Source organism: Genypterus blacodes, unplaced genomic scaffold (genome assembly GCF_046128005.1).
Source record: "Genypterus blacodes isolate CSIRO-AG114 ecotype Tasmania unplaced genomic scaffold, CSIRO-AGI_Gbla_v1 ptg000104l_1, whole genome shotgun sequence".
NCBI lineage: Eukaryota > Metazoa > Chordata > Actinopteri > Ophidiiformes > Ophidiidae > Genypterus > Genypterus blacodes.
This window is the reverse complement of record NW_027466908.1, coordinates 65,625-89,187: the sequence shown is the minus strand read 5'-3', so window position 1 is coordinate 89,187 and position 23,563 is coordinate 65,625. Positions and strand designations below refer to the sequence as shown.

Sequence of the window (23,563 nt, the reverse complement as noted above, 5' to 3'; positions counted from 1 at the left end):
AAACCGCCGGTCATACCCCCTCACGGCCACTGGACGGCGCACCTCGTCCCTGCACGCTGAATCAAGTGGGACAGGAGCCGAGCAGAGCATCTCCGTCCTCCGCAGTCTCCCTCTCATCCCGGGCCGAGACAGCGGCTCAGCCCCGTACAGGACCGGACAGCTCATTCTCCCTTCACCCGGGGTAAGAAGCGCCGAGTGCGTGTTTCTGTGGAGAGAATGTGTGTGTGAGGAGCGTGTGTGTGTATGGATGGATGGATGCACACTCCTGCACGGGACACCGGCGCTGTTTCAGCCTGTTTGTGTTTTCACAGCTGGTAACCTTGATGCTGCACTACAATGACATTTTAGTTGTGTGTGTGTGTGTGTGTGTGTGTGTGTGTGTGTGTGTGTGTGTGTGTGTGTGTGTGTGTGTGTGTGTGTGTGTGTGTGTGTGTGTGTATGTGTGTGTGTGTGTTTGTGTGTATGTGTGTGTGTGTATATGCGTGCGTGCGTGCGTGCGTGCGTTCGTGATTTTCTATGCACACTTGTGTTAATGCATTATCCATTTATCATTTGTCAAAGAAAGGGTGTGTGTGTGTGTGTTTGTGTGTCTCTCAGTGTGTGGATGCATTAGTGTGTGAACATACTTCCATTCTTACTGTACTGAAGTATTCTGAATAGTGTGTGATCTGCTCATCACTTCAGTATGCTTAAAGAAATGTTGTAGGATGAAGATAAAACAAAAAAAAGACCAGAATCAATAATTTTATTTCATCTGCGTTTTTTTCTTTTTAAATCCTCTGGCAAAAAAAATCCTTTACGCCTCAATTTAGTAAAGTAAATGTTAATGTAATAAAATACTGGAGGTCCTTTAACTACTGTATTGTAATGCATAAGCTGCAGTTTATTGTATGTGTGTGTGTGTGCGTGGTGTCTGCACATGTGTGTGTGTTTTGCATAGATGTGTGTGGCACCGCCTGTCTGACTCTGCCCTTCCCTCCTGGCCTCATTCCAGAGCACAACAGCCTGTGAATGGCGGCAGAAAGCAGCAGAATTGTCACAGAGGAGCAGGAGGAGCTCGGGGCACCGGGAGCTGTCACTCATGCACACGCACACCCACACCCACACCCACACCCACACCCACACCCCCCCACACACACCCGGAGTCAGAGCCACATCCAGTTTCACCCTCTGACACATACCGCCCAGTGGCAGACTCCTCGCTCTCTGGCTCACACAAGAAGTCACAGTCACACACACTTCAACACTCCCTCGCACACACAGCCGCAGAGACCCGGCTGCCGGCTCACACACAGTCTCTCAGCCATGACCAAGGGAGAGAGAGGAGCGCAGGGCTTGGCGGACAAGCTCATCAAGCCACCTGAGCCGCTCCTGACAAAGACTCCTCACCAGGTAAGGACCTCTGCTCTTCTCCTCTTATCATGTCAGCAGCCTTTGTTTGGATCCTGGAGCTGAACTCTTACTCCAGTCTCTCTCTAAACGTCCCTGGTGTGTGACTGAATGAAGGAAAATGAAGGAAAGTGTGATCCTCTTTGTGGCTTATCTGATTGTAATCGATCACCTTCATTGTGCGCCTGCGAGCTGCAGTCGCACAAATATTGGATTCGGCAGCTGCAAGTCGATTGTTTTCAATTAGGAAAGGTTGTCCCTGTTGATGAGACGAGCTGATTGATGAAAGGGGAGTTGATTGCTTTCTGTGGCCGATCCCGGTGATATCAATGAACGATTTCAATCACAGTCACAGAGGGATGTGGAGCAGAGGGAACCGTGCAGGAGAATAGCCGAGTCTTTGGTGCTGTAATGATTTAAAGGCCTTTATAAGAGGCATGACTGCCACCAGAGAGGACAGAGAGTTGCTCTAAGTAACTGTGCTGTGTGTGTGTGTGTGTGTGTGTGTGGGTGTGTGTGTGTGTGTGTGTGTGTGTGTGCCGTGTGCCGTGTGCTCAGGGGAACTATTGGAATGCTTATATATAATAATCTACAAAACCCTTACCTCTTACCTTTAGAAGAGAAGCCGTCCATTATAGAGTTTCATTTTGTGTTGTTATGATAATATAGCAGCTTGAAGAGAAGATTAGTTTAGTTTAGTTTAGTTTAGTTTACAATATGTGCTGGTTGAGCCAAAAAGCCCCAGGGTTTTTTATTCACGTCGTCTAGCGTGACGTTATTAAAATGACAAGTGAACAAAGAGCAGCTAAGACAGACAAACATGAAGAGAACATTATACAGCAGATGTTCAATTACTTTTCAGCTGCATCATACAGGAAGTCAATCTAAGTCGTGTTAAATTTGAAAAAGGTTCAAAGTTTGTTTGACCTCTTTGTCAAACTGGATATTAACCTTATGTAGTCTGAGGATGAATACAATGTGAGTGACAACAGATCTGCAAATGAGTTAGAAACCGAGATGAAGCTCTGTGTCGTGTAGAGGAAAGTCAATCTAAACAACTATAGTAGGTTTAATGAGGAGTTAATGGCTCTCGCAAATGGATTCAGATCTGAGTGACATTGCAGTGATTGGTTGTCAGTTAAAGGATTAAAATGACTGATTGATGTACCTGACATTGGGGCGTGAGTCCTGACTAAACTACGCAATCGGCCTTCTGCCACGGTTAAGGAGTTAATTCCATCTGGATCATCACCAAAAAAGTGTTGTTGCTGTGTGCCTCCCTGTGCCACCAAGTTTTCAATCATCAGTCATCAATCACCAGGTCAGAAACCAAACAAACAAACCAGCAGACACAGATTAAAATGCGACGTCCTTGGCAGAAGAACTGAAACGCGCTTTGGGAATGCAGTGTAATGAGTGTTATTATGTCAATCATCTTGTCATTTGCCGCAATGACTTCAGGAAGCCCGATGAACCGCTGGGGACCATAACGACTTCCAACCAGTTCTGCAACATGCTGATCTGTCCCAAACCGTCGTGTATATATTTGTGCTTCTATTCTGTGACAAACCTCTTAAGAGTGTGAAACCACAGGTGGGACCAAGACTCTGTTTGGCAAATCTGTCAAGTCTTTGGCACTCAAGGCCCAAATCAAAGGTGACAAGTCCTAAACGTTGAGGTTCAAGTCGTAAACAAGTCACATGGTGTGTAGAGTTGGTTTACACAAAGCGTGGTCACTTTTCTTACATAATTTGATGGAAATACAAACAGATATGACTTTAAAATTACATTACATTACATTACGATCATTTAGCAGACGCTTTTATCCAAAGCGACTTACAATAAGATTAAAATCTCTGCATTGTATCACTTTCGTCTTTGGTTTGGGGAATTTGGGGAAAGTCCAAGTGAGGTCACAGCACGTGTCGACGTGCGACGACGGTCCACACCTCTGTGTTTAACCCTCAGGAGCCTCAGATTATTGTTTTTGCAATTATACTTTGCCCATAATTGTGTTTATGTTTGCCACCTGAAGAGTGAGACGGGAAGAAGGAAGTCCTGAAAATGTTCCTTCTAACGATGAAACAACAAATGAGGCCTTGAAGCTTAATTTGTGGTCCAAAAGGCAATTGTGAAGGATTCAGTCCAAAATGGATCAAATTTCTTTTGTCATTTAATTTCCATAACATTTCAATTTACTTCTTATTTTCCTCTTTCCTGAATCTCAACCTTACTAATTAGATTTGTAAAATTTGTTCCAGAAATTCAACATTCTGCCATTTTGAATATTAATAAAACACTTTTTTTTTTTTTGAAATGTAGAATCCAAATTCACTTAAATGTAAAATAGCAAAATTCCTCCATAGGATTCCAAACTAAACCCAACATCTGGATTTGCTGCTGTGCTGCATGAGCATGAATGCATGAATGTTTCAGTGCTGCAGCCACACCGTCACGTTTTCTGTCAGAAAGAATCAACCGAAACACAAACAGGTTCTCTCGTCTCCGTCTGAACCGATGATGGATGAAGGGGCTTGTTCCCTTTGTGAAGGATCATAAATGAGTGTGACAGTAAAAACCCTTAAGTGGAACCTCCTGCTGTGTTTGTGTCACGATGGACTGTGAGCATTATGAAGCCAATGAAAGGACGACAGGAAGATAGAAACGTCTCATTCATCAGAGACTCCAACGTGACACACACACACACACACACACAGTTTGTTCTCTCCCGACTACAGTAGCTCTCAAATCTGCTTGTAGACGACATCACTTTGCATATTAGTCTTCTTTATTGTATCATAGAAACGCTGACGTAATGCTTTCATTCAAACTTTCCTTCCTTATGTCGGAGGCTTAAATTTTAATGTGTCATTGTTTCGGCTACTGTGGAAACAGGACGGCGAGGTGGATTAATGGATCGCTTCCCTTAAATTCCTTCAAACAAAAGTCTGCATTACTCAGCCGCATACCAGGTGGAGATGATGACACCTTCATCTGTGTCCCATTAGGTGAGACGCCCCTGGATTCCTCTGGGGGGAGTTTCCTGCCTTACTTGAGTCTTACTGATGTTGACGTGGGACTCGCCACAAGCAGATTTACTGTCGGCGACATCATGGAGCTTTCATATTCATTTTGCTCACTTTCAATCAATCCACATGTTCAATATGCCAGAAATCTACTACATCAATCTAATTCAAATGACTTTTAGTGCAGGTTGGACATGATGGACGCCTTTATGAACCCCTTGGCCTGATGGTGGCGTTGTCATGACTACTTTGACATTTATTTTGGCCAGGAAATGTTTGAACTGTAAATTATAGAATCAAACATTTTTGGATATAAATTCTCTGTCCTGTTTTTGCTATTATTGGCTGGCAAAATTGAATGGGCGTGGCTTATTCTTAAGCGTTGTATCTAATGAATGAATGAGTGTTTGGTCGTTTTTGAAGGATTCCTCAACTTCAGCTTTCTCTCGCTCTCTCTCTCTCTCTCTCTCTCTCTCTCTCTCTCTCTCCCTCTCTCCCTCTCTCTCATATTGTGGCAGATGCGCCGCCATGTTTACATATGTGTTGACATTATGTGTGTGTGAATGTTGTTGTTTGTCCTCGGCTCGTCCACACGACAGCAGAAGGGATTTCCTGTTTACCCCCTTTTGGCTGATAAGAACTGTGTGATCCCAGACTTAGGAGAGAAGAGTTTGGAGGGATGATGTGTGTCCTCTGCGGGTCCAGGGGCACCGCTGGGTGCTGGGAGTGTTTCTTCTTTCTTTTTTTTTGCACATCATCACTTTAGCAACATTCTCCAGACAGCAAACACTTTGATTTGCTCTCCAATTAGGGGGTAATTGCAGTGAGAGTGGAAGAAGAGAGAGTTTTGAAGTGGGAGCCGCGGCGCAGCCTTTACTTACCTCTGACCCTCGCTTGTCTTGCGTTTGAATAATTACACAGCGCCCTCCTGGTAATTGTCATCCTCGGTGCCGTCGATGTTTTGATGGCGAGAAGGAAGGAGGAAGAGAAAAAGTGAGCTGGGATAATAACAGTGCGTCGGCCCGGTTTGTGGTCGCTTTGGTGATTTCCTTCTTTCATAAAGAGAGGAGAAGCTGCGGGCGCAAAACCAGGGGCAGAGTGTGGAGTGACACTGCTTTGTGGCTGCTTGTGTGTGTTTGTGTTTCTCTGTCTGCAAAGGTTACAGGGAGTGTGTGTGTGTGTGTGTGTGTGAAGCCGTGTGCAGCCTCTGAGACGGTCGTAAATATTGGTCTTCCTCCTCTTCATGTGCGGGGATGAAAGCTTGGCAGGGTCGCGGGCCTGATGGGTTTAGCAGAGGGATGGCGGCGCTGTGGGCGACCCGGCGGCTCCAGCAGCCTCCTAGTGTGTCTGCACAGAGAGACCACCACCCAAACAGCCTGCTGGGGGGGTCTCGCCTCACATTGGAACCCTTTTTCTATCTCTACATGCAGTGATTTGGTGGGAGAACAAAGGCTATCAAAAACGTGTCAGGTTCATGTTCCTGCCACTGCCCTTGAGCAAGGCACTTCAAAAGGATGTTCATGCCTTAATCGCAGTACAGACACTTATTTGAAGTACATTGTGCATGAACATGTAGCGGATGAATGGAATGTGTGTGTGTGTGTGTGTGTGTGTGTGTGTGTGTGTGTGTGTGTGTGTGTGTGTGTGTGTGTGTGTGTGTGTGTGTGTGTGTGTGTGTGTGTGTGTTGGGGTGTTTCTCATTTGGCAGTTGAACCTATGAGTGTGTGTTTTCTGCATACATCATAGCAACACCTAGGATTCTTTACATTCCACTAACTGGTCAATTTCGACACATTGAGGATCTGAAGGCCCAGAATAGAATTTTTGGAGGATTTCTCAGCATTTTTAGTGACTCAGACGTCCGCGCTCACATTCTTCAGAGTGTCACGCCTCGTTTCATCACGCATTAGTCATATAGAGCTTTTTGTTGTTGTTGGTTTGTTTCCTTTTCTTTCCTCCTCTTGTCACCTTTCACCTATCAGAAACGAAAAGAAAGAAAAGAATGATAATAACAAGTTTGAAAAATATAAAAAACTCTAATGTATAGCCACATATAGCTCATTGTTATGTTATGTTGTGTAATCTTATCACTAAAAATAGATGAATGGAGGCGTATTTGTTGCTCGTATTAGGCAACCTGAAGTTACAGAATAACTCTGATGAAACTATGAGTAAAACGCACGATTCATCAGGATCTTCACTCTGTGCTATTATTGCCATTGTTATGATACTGTGTGGTCACAGTCGTGTGTGTGTGTGTGTGTGTGTGTGTGTGGCGGTTTCACGGTGAGGTCATGTTCACACAATAGTCAGACGCGTAGTCATCAGTGATCTCATAATTACGGAAAACTGGAAAACAGTTATGGTTAAGCCTGTTTGTTTACACGTGCTAGGTGTGGTCATTTTATAACAGGAAGGTCCTCCAGAGCTGGATCACGTGTTGCATCTTGGGGTGAAGTGTGAGATGGACCTGTATCCACCTGTCATCAGGAACAGAATCACCTATAGTAACTGATAGATAGATCAATGTTCCAACTCCTGACCTACAGTCTGTGGTCATGAGCTGTAGGTGTGGAGACTCACAGGCCGAGGAGCCTTCAGGTTGATTCAGGTGTCTAATCAGGATGAAAGGAGACCACGGGTTTGACCCAGAACCTGCTGGAGAGATTATATATATGAATCCCATCTGGCTCTGCAGGAAGAGCTGGAGAACTAAACTAGGCTGAGGAACATCTGAGCTACTCTGACTGACGAGCAGATGAGCAGTGGAAAATGGATGAACCTGCAGACTGAGTCACGTTGAATAAATGAGGTTTAAATGTATTTTTCTTTGTCTTGTCCCCGTTTTCTCTCCCAGACTGACCTCAGCCAGAAGTTGTCACTATGCAGCAAGCTGTGTTTCGCCATTGGCGGGGCGCCCAAGGAAGTGGCAGCAAGCGCCACGGCCTTCTTCCTGCAGATCTACCTGCTCGATGTGGCTCAGGTATGTGTGTTTGTGTGTGTGTGTGTGTGTGTGTCTCCCTCGGATGTACGTTTCTAATCCTGCTCCGCTCCACAGATCGATGCCGTCCCAGCCTCCATGGTGCTGTTCATCGGGAAGTCCTGGGGCGCAGTGACTGACCCAATTGTCGGCTTCTTCATCACAAAGAGCAGATGGACCAAGATTGGCAGACTGATGCCATGGTGAGAAACCTGCTCAGAGCTAAAACACAAATACATTCCTCTCCCCTCTCTCTCTGCCTCTCTCTCTCTCTCTGGCGCTGTTATTCCCAACTCATGCACAAATAGGTAACAAGGGTTAAATAATCAAGTCAATAGTTGATAATATTGCACATCTCGACTCCTAATGGAACAAGCGTCAATTATTTTCTACCAAGTAATGCAGTCCTACGTGCAGCCAGCCCACGGTGAAGTGTTGATATATGTGTTTGCGTAGACGTCTGTGTAGTCTCAGCGCGGGTTATGAAACATGTTTTGGCGACTGTTTTTCTCTCAGAGTCGTGCTGTAATTACGGCCGGCGTGTGTTGCTCATGTTTACATGGAATCGCCAAAATCATTGTGCCTCTCGGTTTCAGCTGCCAAATTATTCTTCAGTCTCGCTGGAAGTTTGTGTTCAATAAACAGTGATTGTTCTTTAATGACACAGATCCTGGCTGCTGTGCCACACACGCACACACTCTGCCAGGGTGTGTGTGGAGGAAGAATGACTCCCGAAAGCCAGACAACAATAGATGAGGAAGGGCATGAGAACTTTCTGCCTCCATGTTACTCAGTCACATTTTTCTGACATTTGGGCGATGCCCAAGTTCTGGCTCAGTCCATAATGGCCTGCACGTCAAATTTGAGGACAAGGAAGAAGTAAAAAATGTTGTTTTGGCTCCGTTTAGAACCATTTTAACACGTTTAAGGTCCTCGGCTTATAAATGGTGAAACTTCCCTGACGCTGAGTGACAGAATGAGCTCAGGAGAACAAGGTTGATACGAGCGGGTGTGACGGTGGCAGAACTCAAAGGGTTAATGTCCAATGTCGTGAACAGACCAACATGAGCGAGTGTAGATGTGATTGGTTTTATGGTCCATGGGTTTAAACCCATAGATGATTTCATAAGCAGCATGTGTGTGTGTTTGTGTGTGTTTTGAAGCGACACACTCTTCAGTAAACACGTTTGCGTGACACCGTTCACTCAGTGTAATTACAGTGTGCAGCATTATAGATTCCACACCAGCTGACTGAGCTGAAGGAGCAGGACCACTGTGACTGCACTCACAAGCTGTCAGATCAGCTGTGTGTGTGTGTGTGTGTGTGTGTGTGTGTGGTACATACGGGTATGCAGTATGTGTCTCAATCAGTGGAAAGTCCCCTCTTCTTCCCATCCAGCAGGAAGCTCCTCCCCCTGAGGCTGTGACATGAACGTCCAGACTTAAAGCACTCTGTTATCTTTTATCCCGGGCTGTTTAGGATGCAGTTGTTTGCCTTGCGACATCCCCTGTGGGTGCCACTGTGTTTGTTATGGTGCGGTGATAGTGATCCACCATTACAGGACCTTGAGAAAACAATCGTCTGGAGAAAGAGACAGTGACAGTGAGGGTATACAGAGGAAGCCGCATTACACCCACTTTGTTTAAATGGGCCAAATCACGCACACGCCCACCTTAACTGCCCCCACGACCACTGAACGCCGCCGTATCAACACAGAGAGGAACTGGGGAAACTCAGACTCGCCCACAACTCCTGCCAGTCGGCTTTGATCCCAAGGTGAGAATCGTTCATGCGAGCCGTCTATCAAGAAGTCCTCCATGAAATAGAGTTTGGGAGCGACTGAGACAGAAAAGAGGGAGAGAGAAAGAGAGAGACAGCGAGAGAGAGAGAGAGAGTTTGTTCATGTAGCTCATACAAGGACTTAGACGAGCAATAAAACAAAAAGGTAACTGAAGGACAACTGGAGTGAAACATCAGACGGAAAGTACTTTAGTGCTTAAGTGAGATTTAAAGGCAGCAGTGGAGGGAAATGAACTGAAAGTGGCTCGATCACCTTTTGTCTTCACGTCGGAGGGAAAATAACACCCAGAAACCTATTCTGAACTGAACAGGAAGCCGGAGCGGAGTATCGTCCCACACACACGTCTACCTGCACATCAGCATGAATCACATTCTACACATACCTGCAATAAAAACCTGGAGGCACGTGAGAGTGCCGGGGCCTTTGTGGCCTCTCTCTGAACAGTCATCATCATCTTACAGAACATTCTAACCTGCCTGCTCCATTCACCGGCCCTGGGAGCGCCTTTCATCGCTCCCGTGACCCCGCGCTCAATACTGCAGCACCAGCGATGTCAGGCTCCTCTTTGTTCAAGCAAACAATCAGGAGGAGAGCGTGGGGGGGCGGCGGGGGGGGTGAGGGCCTGCCCCCCCCTCAGGTGGGCCGGACGATTCTGGAAAAGACCGTTCCCGACCTCTCTCCTCTCCGCCTCTGTGTCTCTGTCGTTGCCTTGTTTGTCAGTACATCCTGGCGTGGCGCAGGCCCAGGGGTCAAAGGTCGGGGCTATTGAGGAGAGTGTGTGGTCAAACACTGTAGCGCCCGAAGCAGATGTTGTCACAGTTGCCCCTAAATTCACCCTTTAATAGTTCACGACTCGAGCGAAGGCTGTATCGTCCTTACACGATGTCCCGATTTGTGCCTGAGCTGTTTGCACACAGCAGGGGGCCAAACACGGACGAGGGCGGCAGCAGCCAGGAAAACTGTGAGGCAAAACAAGGAAAGGATAGGATAGGAAAGGATTGGTTTTAAGTTACTGATGTGATTTTGCCCTTTGAAGAAGAAGAGGAGGAAGAGGAGGGCGGATGGTGAATTGTATGTTTAAAGACGAGCCGTACTGTTGATCCACATCCACAATCTGCCTTTTTCTACTCCCAAGCGCACACAGCTGTTGCCTCTCACCATAATGATACGTAGCGGTTGTTTACTTATGAATTATACATACCGACGTATCTGAGAAAAGCCCAGACGCAGCAGAATCTCTTTGTGCTGCGTCTGCTGGACCTTTAAGTGCTTTGTGGGTTTGTAAAGGGATGGCGGGTGCGTCCGGGACACATTCCTCTCACACTGGCCAGGACGTAACGAGACGCGGCTCAAGCTTAGCCCGACTCTAATCTGTCACAAACACGGCCTGATTATAAACGCCGATGACGCAACGCGGCTGCTGGAGTCGCCGCTGATGGCCGCTTTGACCCCCCGCGACACGTACCTGACCTCTGTTCCTCTGCATGTCGCCCCTGCAGGATGGTGGGCTGCACGCCGTTTCTGGTGGTCTCCTACTTCTACCTCTGGTTCGTGCCGCCGTTCATCAGCGGCCGCTTCATCTGGTATCTAGGCTTCTACTGCCTCTACCAAACCATGATCACCGTGAGTATCACACACAAGAGTCACTTCATCTGGCTTTGATGTCACTGTATACACTGTATGTACGTGCATGAGATGGTACACAATGTTCACATTTTGCAAGATGGACCTCACACACACTTGAAATGGGACAACAAGTGAGAGGGAAGTGGATAAAAGCTATGATGCATGTTTACAATCTACAGAAGCCCAGGATGTAACATATGGATGATAATGCAAACATGTTAAACATCAAAGTCTCCATCAAAGGAGGTTTCTGCTCAGTATAAAGGTTTGTGTCATTACTGGACTGCAAACAAATGCCTCTACTTTATGAGGAAAGGCTGCATTTACCAAAAATGGAAGACTAACTGAGCTCTCTGTGTATTTCCTGCATGTTTGGCACGATCATGTCACATGTATTGCAGGATTTTGACTTGAAATGGACCAGATTTAAAGACTAGGCTCTCCTGGAATACAGGCTGTGTGAGTGTTTAGCGGTGATTGACAGGTCGAGCTCCAGGCACCGTGTGACTCCAGACACTCAGAGCTCCTGATGGTGTTTTCGCTTTTGATTTGTAAGACGTGTAGGAGATTAGAGCCCACAGCTCTTAGGGCAGTAATTTCCTTTTGTTAGTGCATTCATCCCTCGCTCTGCTTTTGGAGGGAAGTGGGGTGGGGGGGGTGGAGGGGTATAACGAGCTGGCGTGCAAGTTGACCGCTGCAGCCGCACTGTGGCGAGCTGTAACTGCCTGTCATTCTAACTACTTGATAAGTATACGGTCAATCCTGCCAGGAAGCTCTCGCTGGGTAAATGCTGGTTACCACTTTTAGCATTCCATCATTGTCTCTCAGGTGTGTGTGTGTGTGTGTGTGTGTGTGTGTGTGTGTGTGTGTGTGTGTGTGTGTGTGTGTGTGTGTGTGTGTGTGTGTGTGTGTGTGTGTGTGTGTGAGGCTGGGAGAGGCCAGCTGTTATCATCTGGAGGGTCACAGACTTGGGAGTGGAAATGCAGAGAGAAGCCATTGTTTTATGTAATTAAGTCCCTGTTAGATTAATTCTCCACCCGGTGTGTGTGTCTCTGTGTGTGTGTGTGTGTGTGTTGGAGCCGCTGCTGGGTCATTCTATAAATGTTTGCCTGCAGTGAGGCCTCATAAATGACACGCTGCACTCAGCCCAGTCCCTCACAGCCGCATGTATTTTGGCCCGGGCGGCCGCAGTGCTGCTGACTGAGCCCTTGTGTAAATCACAAAGTGAGGGGCGGCAGAGAACAGAGCCCTGAGGTTCACCGCCATGGAAACTGCAGCATCGCTCTTCACATTTATACACAACAACTTATTATTTATCCGCATTTTCACAGTTGTGAACAGAATGTTATGGAGCAGGTTGGTCCTTCCTTTGACTGCTGAAACAATTCCCTCACTTCCTTTGGCCTTTGGACACAAAGAGACGCCTGATTAAGCGATGGCGTGCGGCGGCCAGGGAGTGAACCTGGGCGTCTGCAGGGGTCAGTGATTGTTTTTGAACATAGTATGCGAGAAAACATGCGACATGGAATGCAGGACAGGTTGTTGAGGCAATTGTTCTCCTCAGACCTTGGTGGCGTTCCCGGATAGAGGAGGGGAACGTGTTGGGGCAGAGATCCAGTGACGACACAAGCGGGAATACCAGAAGAAACAACAACATTAATCAAAGACACGTGGTGTAAATTGGACAGATGTTAGACGGCTCTTGGGTGCCGCGCTGCCACCTACTGGGTTCAAGTGTGAACAGGGTCGTCACAGAACGTTCTAGCACATGAGGCTGTATGTTGGCTGCTCTCGTTCAGCCCTGATGGAGGTACGAGCGTCCCTCTGCCTTCTCTCTGCTTGACCCTTGTCTGTGTCTCTGTCCTCTCTGCAGTGCTTCCACGTGCCTTACTCCGCTCTCACCATGTTCCTGAGTACAGACCAGAAGGAGCGAGACTCGGCCACCGCCTACCGTAGGTCATCTCTACCCCCCCCTCGGTTACTAACGCCTTCCTGCTGATCCGTTCTTCCTCTGATGGCTTGTGTTGCTTGTTGCCGTGGCAGGAATGACCATGGAGGTGCTGGGGACGCTGGTGGGCGCCGCCATCCAGGGCCAGATCGTGGCCAAAGCTCACACGCTCAAGCACTGCACCACTCACAACGTGTCGGCCGGTTACCTGGGCAACAGCAGCGGTGCGGAGAGTGACAAGAGTATGGCGTACACCCAGGAGGTCCTGCTGCACGCGGTAAGTGTGGCCCTGCCAGACCGGGGGGGAGTGAGCAAAGAGGAAATAATGTTCGTCCCAACTGAGAGCGATGTTTACACTCAGTAAACATCCGAGAAAAGCAGCAGGAGGATGAAACGGAGGATTGTTCAGAGGGAGAAGGTCTACAAGGTCCTCTCCTCTCCTCTCCTCTCCTTTCCTCTCCTCTCCTCTCATCCTCTCCTCTTCAAGCTGAAACTCGTCTAAACTGTAGGATTGAAGCGAGACCCCACTGTTTGATATCTGAGCCTCACATCCTGAGCCGAGTCTCAGACCACAGAAGTCTCGGGGTCTCCGGTCTGTGACTCATTAGCTCTATTTAGATCTCTTTAAACACTTAAACGCTCTCAGAGTCGATGTGTTAGGAACTGGTTGATAGAGACAAACATTGGAAAACGTCAAATGTTTTTGTTTGTCCCGCTGTAGCCCTGAGCAGCAGTGCATGATGGGATTTTCGTGTACATTTCAGTGCATTCTGGGCCTTTTTTCCGACTGTGAAGTGAACAAACACGTCCGGATCTAAACGCTCCCATGTTGCACCGCAGCTATTCACGGTTCAATGGTTCCTTCCCGACAGATTCCGGGTGAACCCCCAGTTTGGGTTCCAAACCCTCCGTATCCACCCGGCCACATTCCTCGGCGGCCGCTGGCGAGGGTGGCACACCGTCTGGGCCAACTGAGCCCCGGCCTCGGAAACGAGAGGGCGTTTGATGTGCGTAAATAATGAGCGACCGCTGGGCTGAGCTGCGCGGAAAAATAGCAAACACGCCGATGCTGTTTGAGGCCGAGCGCTTCCTGTCGGGCTGCGACATGAAACGGTTAAAGGCCGTATTTTAGGATACAGATCTCACTTGAGGTTTCTTCCTGTTTATGCTTGTATTTGTGGAGTTAAATGTGTGTGTGTGTTTGTGTGTAGCCACAGAGAGTCACACACACACTCAAGGAGACGTAGGAAGAATCTAAATGAGTGTGTGGAACGTGAACTGTGGTGATTTGCAGGGTTTCCACGGTTCTGGGACGGTGGTGTTTGATTTGCGTTGCAGCTTTGAAGTAAGACGCACGTTTGTTCTTCCTCTCTGCAGAAGGAGGTTTACATGATGGCTGCTGGCGTCATAGGAGGAATCTTCCTCGTCTGCACCATGGTGATGTTCCTGGGAGTCAAAGAGAGAGACGGTAAGGCGTGTGTGTGTGTGTTTGTGTGTGTGTGTGTGGTAAACCTCCTCTAAACATCTTGTCTCCTTCTGTCTCATCTTATGTCTCTTCTCCTCATGTCTTCTCTCCTGTCCTTGTGTCTCCTCTCCTCATGTGTCCTATCTTGTCCTTTTGTCTTGTCTCCTCTTCTCATGTCTCCTCTCCTGTCCTTGCGTCTCCTCTCCCTGTGTCTCCTCTTGTCTCAGCCCTCAGTGGGACACGTCTCTGTCCTCTCCTCCGGTGCTACAGAAGCTTCTCTTACTCTCTGCGTGTTATCCGATCTGATCATCTTCATCTGCCACATTTAACCCTTTCAGACCCGTACGCCCCCAGGACGGAGAAGCAAATCCCCTTCCACCAAGGCTTCATCCTGGTGATGAGACACGGGCCGTACCTCATCCTCACCGCCGCCTTCCTCTTCATCACTGTGGCCATTCAGGTACGTGGCCTTGTTGTTTGTGCAGCGCCTCTCGGTCAGACGTTCGCAGGGTTGCAGTAAATGCAGCAGAGGGAGGAACGGCCGCAGCTCGATGTTGATTTGATCAGCGTGGCCAAGCCCTTTACGCAGATTCGGTTTTGACATCTTGGTTTTAGATTTGTTGTATAACTGCGCGCTGCCAAACATCGGGCTCCATTTCTGAGCATTTTTGAACGCACGACAGCTTCCTGGTGTGTGAACACTGTGTCTTCTCCTGTTTCAGCTGGTGCAGAGCAACTTCGTCCTGTTCTGCACCTACGCAGCAGACCTGAGGGATCACTTCCAGAACATCGTGCTGACCATCCTGGTGAGTCGCCGCAGGCCTTTATTCAGCCTGTCAGCATTTACAGAGGGCTGATTGATAAGTTCTGAGCCCAAATAGTCCCTTTTTTTATAGGATGTTTTCTAATTGATTTTAATTTTAAATTGAGTTTGAATTGATTTGAATTAAAATTGATTACATTAAATATAGATATAAGAATAAATATGTATAAAATCAGGAAAAATTATATGACAGAATAAAAACAATAAATAAATAAAAATAAAGATAAGATCAATCAATAAATTAACTAAATATTGTTTTAAGATGAAGAAAACAGGAACAATATTTATAAGTTTGTAAGTAGAATAATATTATATTTATTATAATTTTATATCTTTACACCTCTGAATGATTTGATCTTTCTATGCTGGACTCAGAACTTATCAATCAACCCTTCATGTTTGGTTTGTACTAAACTCCCATCATGCATTGCGCGCGCAGGTGTCTGCAGTGTTCAGCATCCCGCTGTGGCAGTGGTTCCTGCAGAGGTTCGGGAAGAAGACGGCGGCGTTCTGTGGAATCACGGTGAGTCTGATGATCAGTGATGCTAGTGCCATCTTGTGGACAGACGTGGTATGACAGCTGACTCTCTTATTGTTTGTTTTGGCGTCACATCAAACCTCCAGTGATGTAAATGTTGAGCTGAATGTTTCCTCTCCTGTAGTGGATCATGCCCTTCACGCTGATGCTGGTCTTCATCCCTAACGTGATCGTGGCCTATGTGGTCGCCGTCTCCTCTGGACTCAGCGTGGCCGCATCGCTGCTGCTGCCGTGGTGAGACACAACGCTGCAGTGTGACACACGATACCACAGTACAGCCACACACAGGTCAAAGGTCAATGGTCAAGTGTTTGATACATATACAGGATCACCTATAGGACAGTTTGACGTATGGAGGGCCGTCCAATATGTCTCTGTCCTCTGTTTATGTGAGTGTGAGGACAAGGGAATATACATTATTAACTCAAGCTCTGTTCATTCATACAAATCAATCAAAACTGGATGTATGAGCCAGTGTGACCTTGTCTCATTTTAAAGACATTGTAAAGTTATTTTAATCCCCCGGGAGGCTTCGCCCTCTGCACATTACTCATACTGTATGAGCCTAACGCCGCGTCACCACGCCCCTGTTGTTAGCGGCGACTGGGCGCCCTGGTGCTGACGCTGTAGCTCGTCGTCAGGTCACAGCGCGGTCAAGGACGTGATGTCATTATAACGAATGAGAGGCGATGGCTGCTGTAAGCCATCACATCATCACAGGGGGGGGCCGACCTGTTGTGGTTACCGGGGGCGACTCCTCTCTTCACTCCACTCCTGACCCCTCCCCTCTAACCCTAATTACAGGGGTCTCCCGAGGGGCTGTGTTTACTTTGGAGGGGCTGATTGTTTATGCAGACTGTGGGCTGAGCGGCTCATCATCTAATCGTGTTATTAGCTCTGATCAAAGCGCTGCAGGGAGACCTCACACATCAGCCGCTGCCATCTTGACTCAATGTGTGAGATGATTAAAGTCAAGTGTGTGTGTGTGTGTGTGTGTGGGGGGGGGGGGGGGGGGGGTCGTCGTGTCTCAGTCTTAAAGCAGAACGTCAGAGAAAATAAACATGTGCTCGGAGACAGCTTAAATCAAAGATTGGAACATTCTCGCTCATGTGTGTGTGTGTGCACTTCAGGTCTATGCTACCAGATGTGGTTGATGACTTCAGGCTGGCCAACCCTTACTCCAAAGGACACGAAGCCATCTTCTACTCCTTCTACGTCTTCTTCACCAAGTTTGCAGCTGGACTCTCCCTGGGCGTCTCCACCCTCTGCCTGAAGTGAGTCTGCAGCAATCAATCAATCAATCAATCAATCAATCAATCAATCAATCAAATGTATGTGTCTAGCTCTCTGCCACCATAAACAACTCAGTGTTTTGCAGATTTGATGGCAAATAATCATTAAAGTATCTATAGAATAAAAAAATGATAATAATACAATATTGAGGATTATTGAACACAATAGATATTAAATGAATAAATTAGACGAAATCACCTAATCTGAGAAAATTGAATAAAAATAGGAAATAAACCTACATAAGAAAAAGGTCAAATTGTGTAAAATAAATAAAAGAATATGATTTAAGAAAAGTTAACATTCAATAGAAATACTCGAAATTCTGAATAAAAACAAGTAGTTTCATAAAGATTCAATAATAAATAAGTTTAAATTCCACACATAAAGTTTTAAGACGCTTGTTGTGTGTTGTTGTGTGTTGTTGTGTACCTGCATCACGGCTGTGTGGAGCTGCCGAGCAGGAACCCATTAACCCCAGACTGCATCTATAATTCATCACCTCAGAGGTGTCAGGTGTCTGCAGCGTCAGGCAGCCTGCACATCCATTTACCGTAACCTGAGTGTAAGTCAGATATCTCAACGTGTGTATGTGTGTGTGTGTATCTGTGTGTGTGTGTAGGTTTGCAGGGTACAACACGGGCGCCTGTAAACAGCCCGCTCCTGTGGTGTACACGCTCAAGCTGCTGATCGGCGCCGCCCCAGTGGCCTTCATCGTCACCGGTTTATTGATCCTCCTCTTCTACCCCATCAGTGAAGACGTGCGGCTCAGGAACAAAGTGTGTCTGGATGAGCTACGGTCAGTGGATCAATCACACTGTCAATATATTTACAGTCCAGGTTCAGTTTACACGCATGTCCATGTTCATACAGAAAGACTCAGCAGCTCAGTTTGTATGGATTTTAATGTAGAAGAAGAAGATAGAAGTAGAAGAAGGTCTGTTAGAGAAAATGTCCTTATATGGTCATGCTGTTGATTGAATGAGCTTCTATGACCTGCCAGGTTGTGACATCATTTGTCATGATGCCGTACGAGGTCGCAGCAGGTTAACGACATCAGACGTCTTTGCTCAAGCTCTTATCAGAAATCATTGATGCGTTCTATTGGCAACGTCTCAATACTCAATCAATCTAACAAACATTCAATATCTCCCTCTGTCACAGGAAGGGGAGCTGCGCCAACACGTCAGAGGAGCCGTGTCACGTGTGACCTGCAGTGACCTCACACAGCTGTATTCCGGCGTCCTGCTGGGATGTTCATTAGTGTACATTACACTGAGACGGTCCACTTTGTTTGGATGTAAACAATTATGTCTCATTTCCACATGAACATACTGTATAGCCACCTTGAATATAAATATATATGAGAAATATGACTTAATTTATATAAATGAATGTATATCATTATTTGCTGTGTACAACTCTACAACGCTGTTATTTATTTATGGTTTATGATGACAATGGATTGATATGAAAAGAATAAATGTTGTAGAGGCAAATGGGTAGAATTAGTAAACGTGAGTGTAATGTGGTGTTTTTAATGTAAATATTAACTTTCATACTAACACAAACAGCAGCACACGTTCTATATGTGGAATATATAAAAACTTTTATTATTCAGTTAGTAGCACATTTTTTGCTGCTCCGATCGGTTCCGTTGAGTTTGTCTCCCTCTAGTGGTAAAAAGTGTTACAGCGCTGTGGTAACATTAAACACTGCAGAGGAAATCAAAGCCTCAAGTGTCTGCGCGTGAACACGTGAGACACCGATAAAGCTTTAAAATGTGTTTGTAACAAATACAAAACAAATTTTCTTACGTTTACAAGACGTATGAGGAAAATAAGTGGAGAGGAGTCTTCAGACCTTTTCACTGATGGACTGTGGGGAGGCTTGTGATTGGTCCAATGTCTTTGTCCCTGTCTTGTCCCCTGTCTGTGTGGACATGCTGGTACAGCTGTACGCTCAGACCATGTGACCCTCATGTGACCCTCATGTGACCCTCATGTGACCCTTATGTGACCCTCACGTGACCCTCATGTGACCCTGTTCACTGAGGCTCCAGCCAATCACGTCCTGGGTCCTGACCTTCATGCAGGCGTCCTGATCGACCAGTAGGTGTCACTGGTGTTGTGACGAGAACCCTCAGAACCTCCGACCCAAACAAGGAGCGACCCTGTAGCTTAAGAAACGGGGTCAGCTTGCGTGTTTGTGTGGAGGCTACATGGAGGCCTCAGTGTGTGTGCTGGCGCTGGTGGGGGCACTGAGGTTGGGGTTGAGGTTGGGGCTGACAGGCCGCGAGCTCTCCGGGCTGCCGGGCGCACGCAGGCTGGCTTTCCGCTTCCCGTTCCTCACCGTGAGTTCGTCTTTGGGTTTGAACGTCAGAGGGATGAAACCGTCCGCATCTGCCACCAGCACCACCCACAGAGGACCTGCACACACACACACACACACACACACACACGCACACACGTACACACACACACACACACACACACACACAATTTAATTATAAGAAAAAATTACTTTGAAAACAGCTCCATTATGTGACTGTAAAGGGATTTATTCAGGCGTGTGTGTGTGTGTGCGCGTGTGTGTGTGAGTGCACGCAGGACGGCACTAAGCTGCTTCGGCTTAAAACCTTTTAATCTCACTTAAGGCCTTTAATCACTTCTAATTTTACCTTTTACACACGTGAAGAGAAAAACAGCACGAGACGCCAAATGATCAACATCAATCAACACACACTTTACATCTGGGCTTCATGTGATGACATTTACACAGTATTTGTGTGTTGGGGGGCTGTAATGAGTGACTGAGTGTGTGTGTGTGTGTGTGTACCGTGCATCATCTCCACCACAGTGAGGCTGAACAGGTCCTGCAGGACTCTCAGGCTCAGCTTCCCGTCGCACAGCAGCACATGGCGCCGCTCGTCGATGAACACGTTCTCAGACAGCTGCTTCTGCACGCGGCGAAGAGGGAAGAAGAAGAAGAAGAGAGAGATAGAGGCTGCCATTAGAGTTCTAAATGTGTTTGTCTTGGTCATGTTAGTGAGAAGCATCATGGACATCAGAGTCACACTGCTTATGCTCGTGTTTACACTCATGTTGAATGAATAATTAGCATCGAAAGACGAACAGGGACGGCCCCGTTCCATTAATGTCAGCCCTGCACTGGCACAGCTAAATGGAATGCGGCCCTTATTGCTGCTCTAGCCCCAGGTGTGCCTCTCCTCCTCCTCCTCCTCCTCACTGAGGTTGTTTGTGTACCTGACAGGTGACGTTGGCGTACGGGGGCTCCTGGGCGTGGGGGTAAACTCCGGGGGGCTTCTTGCCGTTCTGGGCGAAGTCTCTGATCTCCGTCAGGCTCTGCTGCAGGTCTGTGAAGTGTGTGAACATCCTGTCTGTGTTGAGCAGCAGCTGCTCCAGCGCTCGCTCCTTAGCCCGGCCCAGGGTCTTGTCGGTCCCGGGCGACGTCGACTCGGCGTGCGGCTTATCGGCCGGCTCGCAGCGAGGGGAGCTGCACCTGCTGGACTCCCTGCTGGTCTGGCCGTCCCTGCTGGTTTGGCCGTTCCTGCTGGTCTGGCCGGCCCTGCTGGTCTGGCCGGCCACTGTCAGGCCAGACACACGGCTCACCTGCTCCATGTCGAAGGTCTCCACCGTGATGGAGGAGGCGCTGGACGTGGGCCGGTCTGAGGCCTGGTCTGAGGCCCGGTCTGACAGGTCCACCGAGCTGGGGACCGGACTGGTTTCTCTGCTCCTCACCTCCTGTACCAGCTTACGCCTGCTGGCTGGAGATCTAATTGCTCCCCCTCCAGGCAGAACCAAGTCCTTTATCCCCGTGTGCTCCCTGTCCTCCTTCGGGAGCTGCATGGAGTGTCTCCTAATCCCTGCACAGAAACCCGAGGAGGCTTCCGGGAAGTGGGCGGCTGAGGGCGACGTGAGCGGAGCGTCCACGTCGTTCATCAGCTCTTTGGCTAAAATCCGAAGAAAGTATTTATCGGTGTTTGATGACGGGAGGAAGGCGGGGTCGTTGCTCTTCTGCCGGCCGACCACCAGCAGCAGCATCTTGTTGTTGAGGAAGCAGACGCCTTTGGGCCTCTCGTTCTTCTGCAGAGAGACCTGCTGGATGTTGGGCATGGCCGAGGCGGTGATGCAGTACACCAGCACCATGCTGCAGGTGTTGGACGCCACGGCAACGGTGGAACCGCGAGGATCGAAGGCCACGATGTCGGGGACCAGGATTCCCGGGATGCTGACTTTGTGGATGGTGGTGACCTTCCGCTCATAGGTCACCAGGATGAGGTGGGAGGAGTCCTGGCCCGAGCCGGTGACGCTGTCCCGGTGCCGCAGGTGGAGGAGTGGACTCGGGTCCGAGCGCCGGTGCTTTGACAGGATGTTGGTGAGGTCCACAGGATCCGGAACAGAGATGTTGAATCTATCAGACTCAAATGATTTCCTTCGTGGATCCAGCAGGCTGCCGTCTTCTAACGCAGCGGCAGGTGAGACCCGCCCTCGCCTGATCTCCGCCTCTGTCGGCATGTCGAAGGCCATACCTGCGTTTAGCCCGCAGAGGCGATCCAGAGGCAGCTCGGTCGCCACAGCTACCTGAGCCTCGGCCGTGGGCTCGATGGCGCAGATGTAACCTCCCACATCAAAGACGGGGCAGAAGGAGCAGGGGGCCAGGCTCTTCTGGACGTCGTTCCAGATGTAAGAGTGAAGCGCGCTGCCGATGGCGACCACCAGGCGGACGCCGTCCTTGGTCCAGCAGGCGCAGTGGATCAGCCCGCTGCCTTTAATGTCGGCTTTGATCCTCCGGTTGTCCATCCTGACAGAGAACAGCACAGACGTGTCCCTCTTGGTCAGGACGGCCAGGACGTCCAGTCTGGGATGCCAGACGCAGCCCTGAGGCAGCAGAGGGAAGGGCTCGCTCATCTCGCAGGTCTGAGTGCACAGCAGCTTGTTCTGCTCCATGGAGCTGAGCTGCAGCTGCCACACCGTCACGTGCTTCTTGTGCTGAACGGCGAGCAGAGCGGGCGAGTCGGAGCAGCACAGCGGCCCCCAGAAGAGGCCGAACACGTGCTCAAACTGCCCGATCACGTTGGTGTCCCCGAACTTCACCTCTCCGTTGATGAAGTAGAGCGCCGTCAGACAGACCTGCCTCCCGTCTGTCCAGGCGACGCCGTGCACCGGGTGGACGGCCTGGTGCAGCGTGTTCACGCCCGACCTCAGCAGCTTGGCCTTGCCTAGATCCATGCCGGCAGGTAGGAAGAGGCTCGCTGAGGGAGAGAAGGAGACGAGTCCAGTTAGAACGAGAGCGAGATGACAGGGACCGGGGATCTAATCTGAGATGGGTCCACTGCAGCGCCGTCGCCACGGATACCTGTGCAGATTAAGAACAGCAAAAGCCTCCGTGTCTCCTTCCAAGCACACACGAGCCTTAATCCTCCTGCCTGAGCTGCAGGCGACAGCTGCTTACACTCGCATGACCTCAACAAGACACACATGCGTCCTTTCTAATCAGCATGACATCACAGCAAAGATGATGCTCCGCCCCCAACAACTACACATTTAAACCCAGACAAGATTGTTTGATATTCAGCTGCAGGAGCAGGATGGAGGTCTGAAGCCACACTGCAGATTTAGGGTCAGGGGTCACAGGCTCTCATGTAGCAAGAACCAGGACCTTCTGCCGATCCAATACAAGCTGGAAGTGCTACTGTTTGTGGGGTTTTAAATAATAACAATGCGTTTGCTTCATAACAATAAGATTTAAAATGATTAAATGTGATCTTAAGGTGACGCTCACGACTCCATTTCTACACATTTGATGCTGTTACTTGGTCTTCGCTTGAACGTTTTCTGTTTACGTTATCTGGTTGTCATGACAGCGGGTGTTGACTGTTCATGCGTTATTACACGTAACTTATAAGCCTTTGTAATGGCTGACAAAGCACTTCAAGCTACAGGAAAACCACAAAATAACTTAGGCTATAGCTAACTAATAAATAAAAGTAAAACACCGCAAAAGTGTAGGCAACCGTTGTACAAACTTACCTTATAAAACCTCAACAAACTTACACAGAATCAAACCAGAAAGCAGTGAAGGTTTCCCTGTTGTCGCACGTTTTCCCGGCTGAAATGTGTCAACATGGTTAAATGTTTAACCTGGAAGTAAACAGAGAAAGCAGCAGCACTCCGGTGCATGATGGGAGCTGTAGTTTTGTTGCATTATGCTCTTTACCCATATGACCAGCAGATGACGCTGTTTGCATGTGGATGAAGTTCTCGGCCCTCTTTATCAGAAGCGACGCCGTCTCGATACAAATGGGATAATTTCGCGTCTGCGTGACGACACTGAGCTGTGTTGCCAGATCCTCTTATTTAAAGCGACTTTCGGCTTGTTTCTTTTCCGCTGAAGTCGTCGCTTATAAATACCTTTGGGCTTGTTGTTACACATCTAGACACAGTTTGACTGAGGTCCATCTTAGATCTATCATCTCTTTTATGATCTTATCTAATTTTATCGATCTATTTTTTAACAATCAATGAAGTCAAACCACACTGCCGCATCCTTAATCAATTTATGTTTTGTTTAATTTTTTGCTTGGCTGCTTCTTATGTGTAACAGCATAGACCTTACTTTATCAGTTCCAACATAGCATAAGAACCGTTATAAT

At 48.1% G+C, this 23,563-nt stretch overlaps 2 protein-coding genes across 2 annotated transcripts; one reads left to right on the top strand and one right to left on the bottom strand.

Moving 5' to 3' along the window:
• Nucleotides 1-114: 114 nt before the first annotated feature.
• Nucleotides 115-18,409, top strand: mfsd2b (MFSD2 lysolipid transporter B, sphingolipid). The gene is made up of 15 exons (XM_076160226.1): nt 115-181; nt 995-1,392; nt 7,273-7,398; nt 7,474-7,598; nt 10,697-10,820; nt 12,697-12,775; nt 12,867-13,048; nt 14,149-14,239; nt 14,575-14,696; nt 14,959-15,042; nt 15,499-15,582; nt 15,722-15,831; nt 16,728-16,871; nt 17,510-17,686; nt 18,052-18,409. Exons 2-15 carry the CDS (start codon nt 1,012-1,014, stop codon nt 18,095-18,097), a joined length of 1,875 nt encoding a protein of 624 aa, XP_076016341.1. The 5' UTR covers nt 115-181; nt 995-1,011; the 3' UTR covers nt 18,098-18,409.
• Nucleotides 18,410-18,489: 80 nt separating this feature from the next.
• On the bottom strand, nt 18,490-23,038 carry wdcp (WD repeat and coiled coil containing). The gene is made up of 4 exons (XM_076160225.1): nt 22,941-23,038; nt 20,154-22,162; nt 19,726-19,846; nt 18,490-19,316 (listed from the first exon to the last, which is right to left on the bottom strand). Exons 2-4 carry the CDS (start codon nt 22,137-22,139, stop codon nt 19,105-19,107), a joined length of 2,319 nt encoding a protein of 772 aa, XP_076016340.1. The 5' UTR covers nt 22,140-22,162; nt 22,941-23,038; the 3' UTR covers nt 18,490-19,104.
• Between the last annotated feature and the right edge of the window lie 525 nt (nt 23,039-23,563).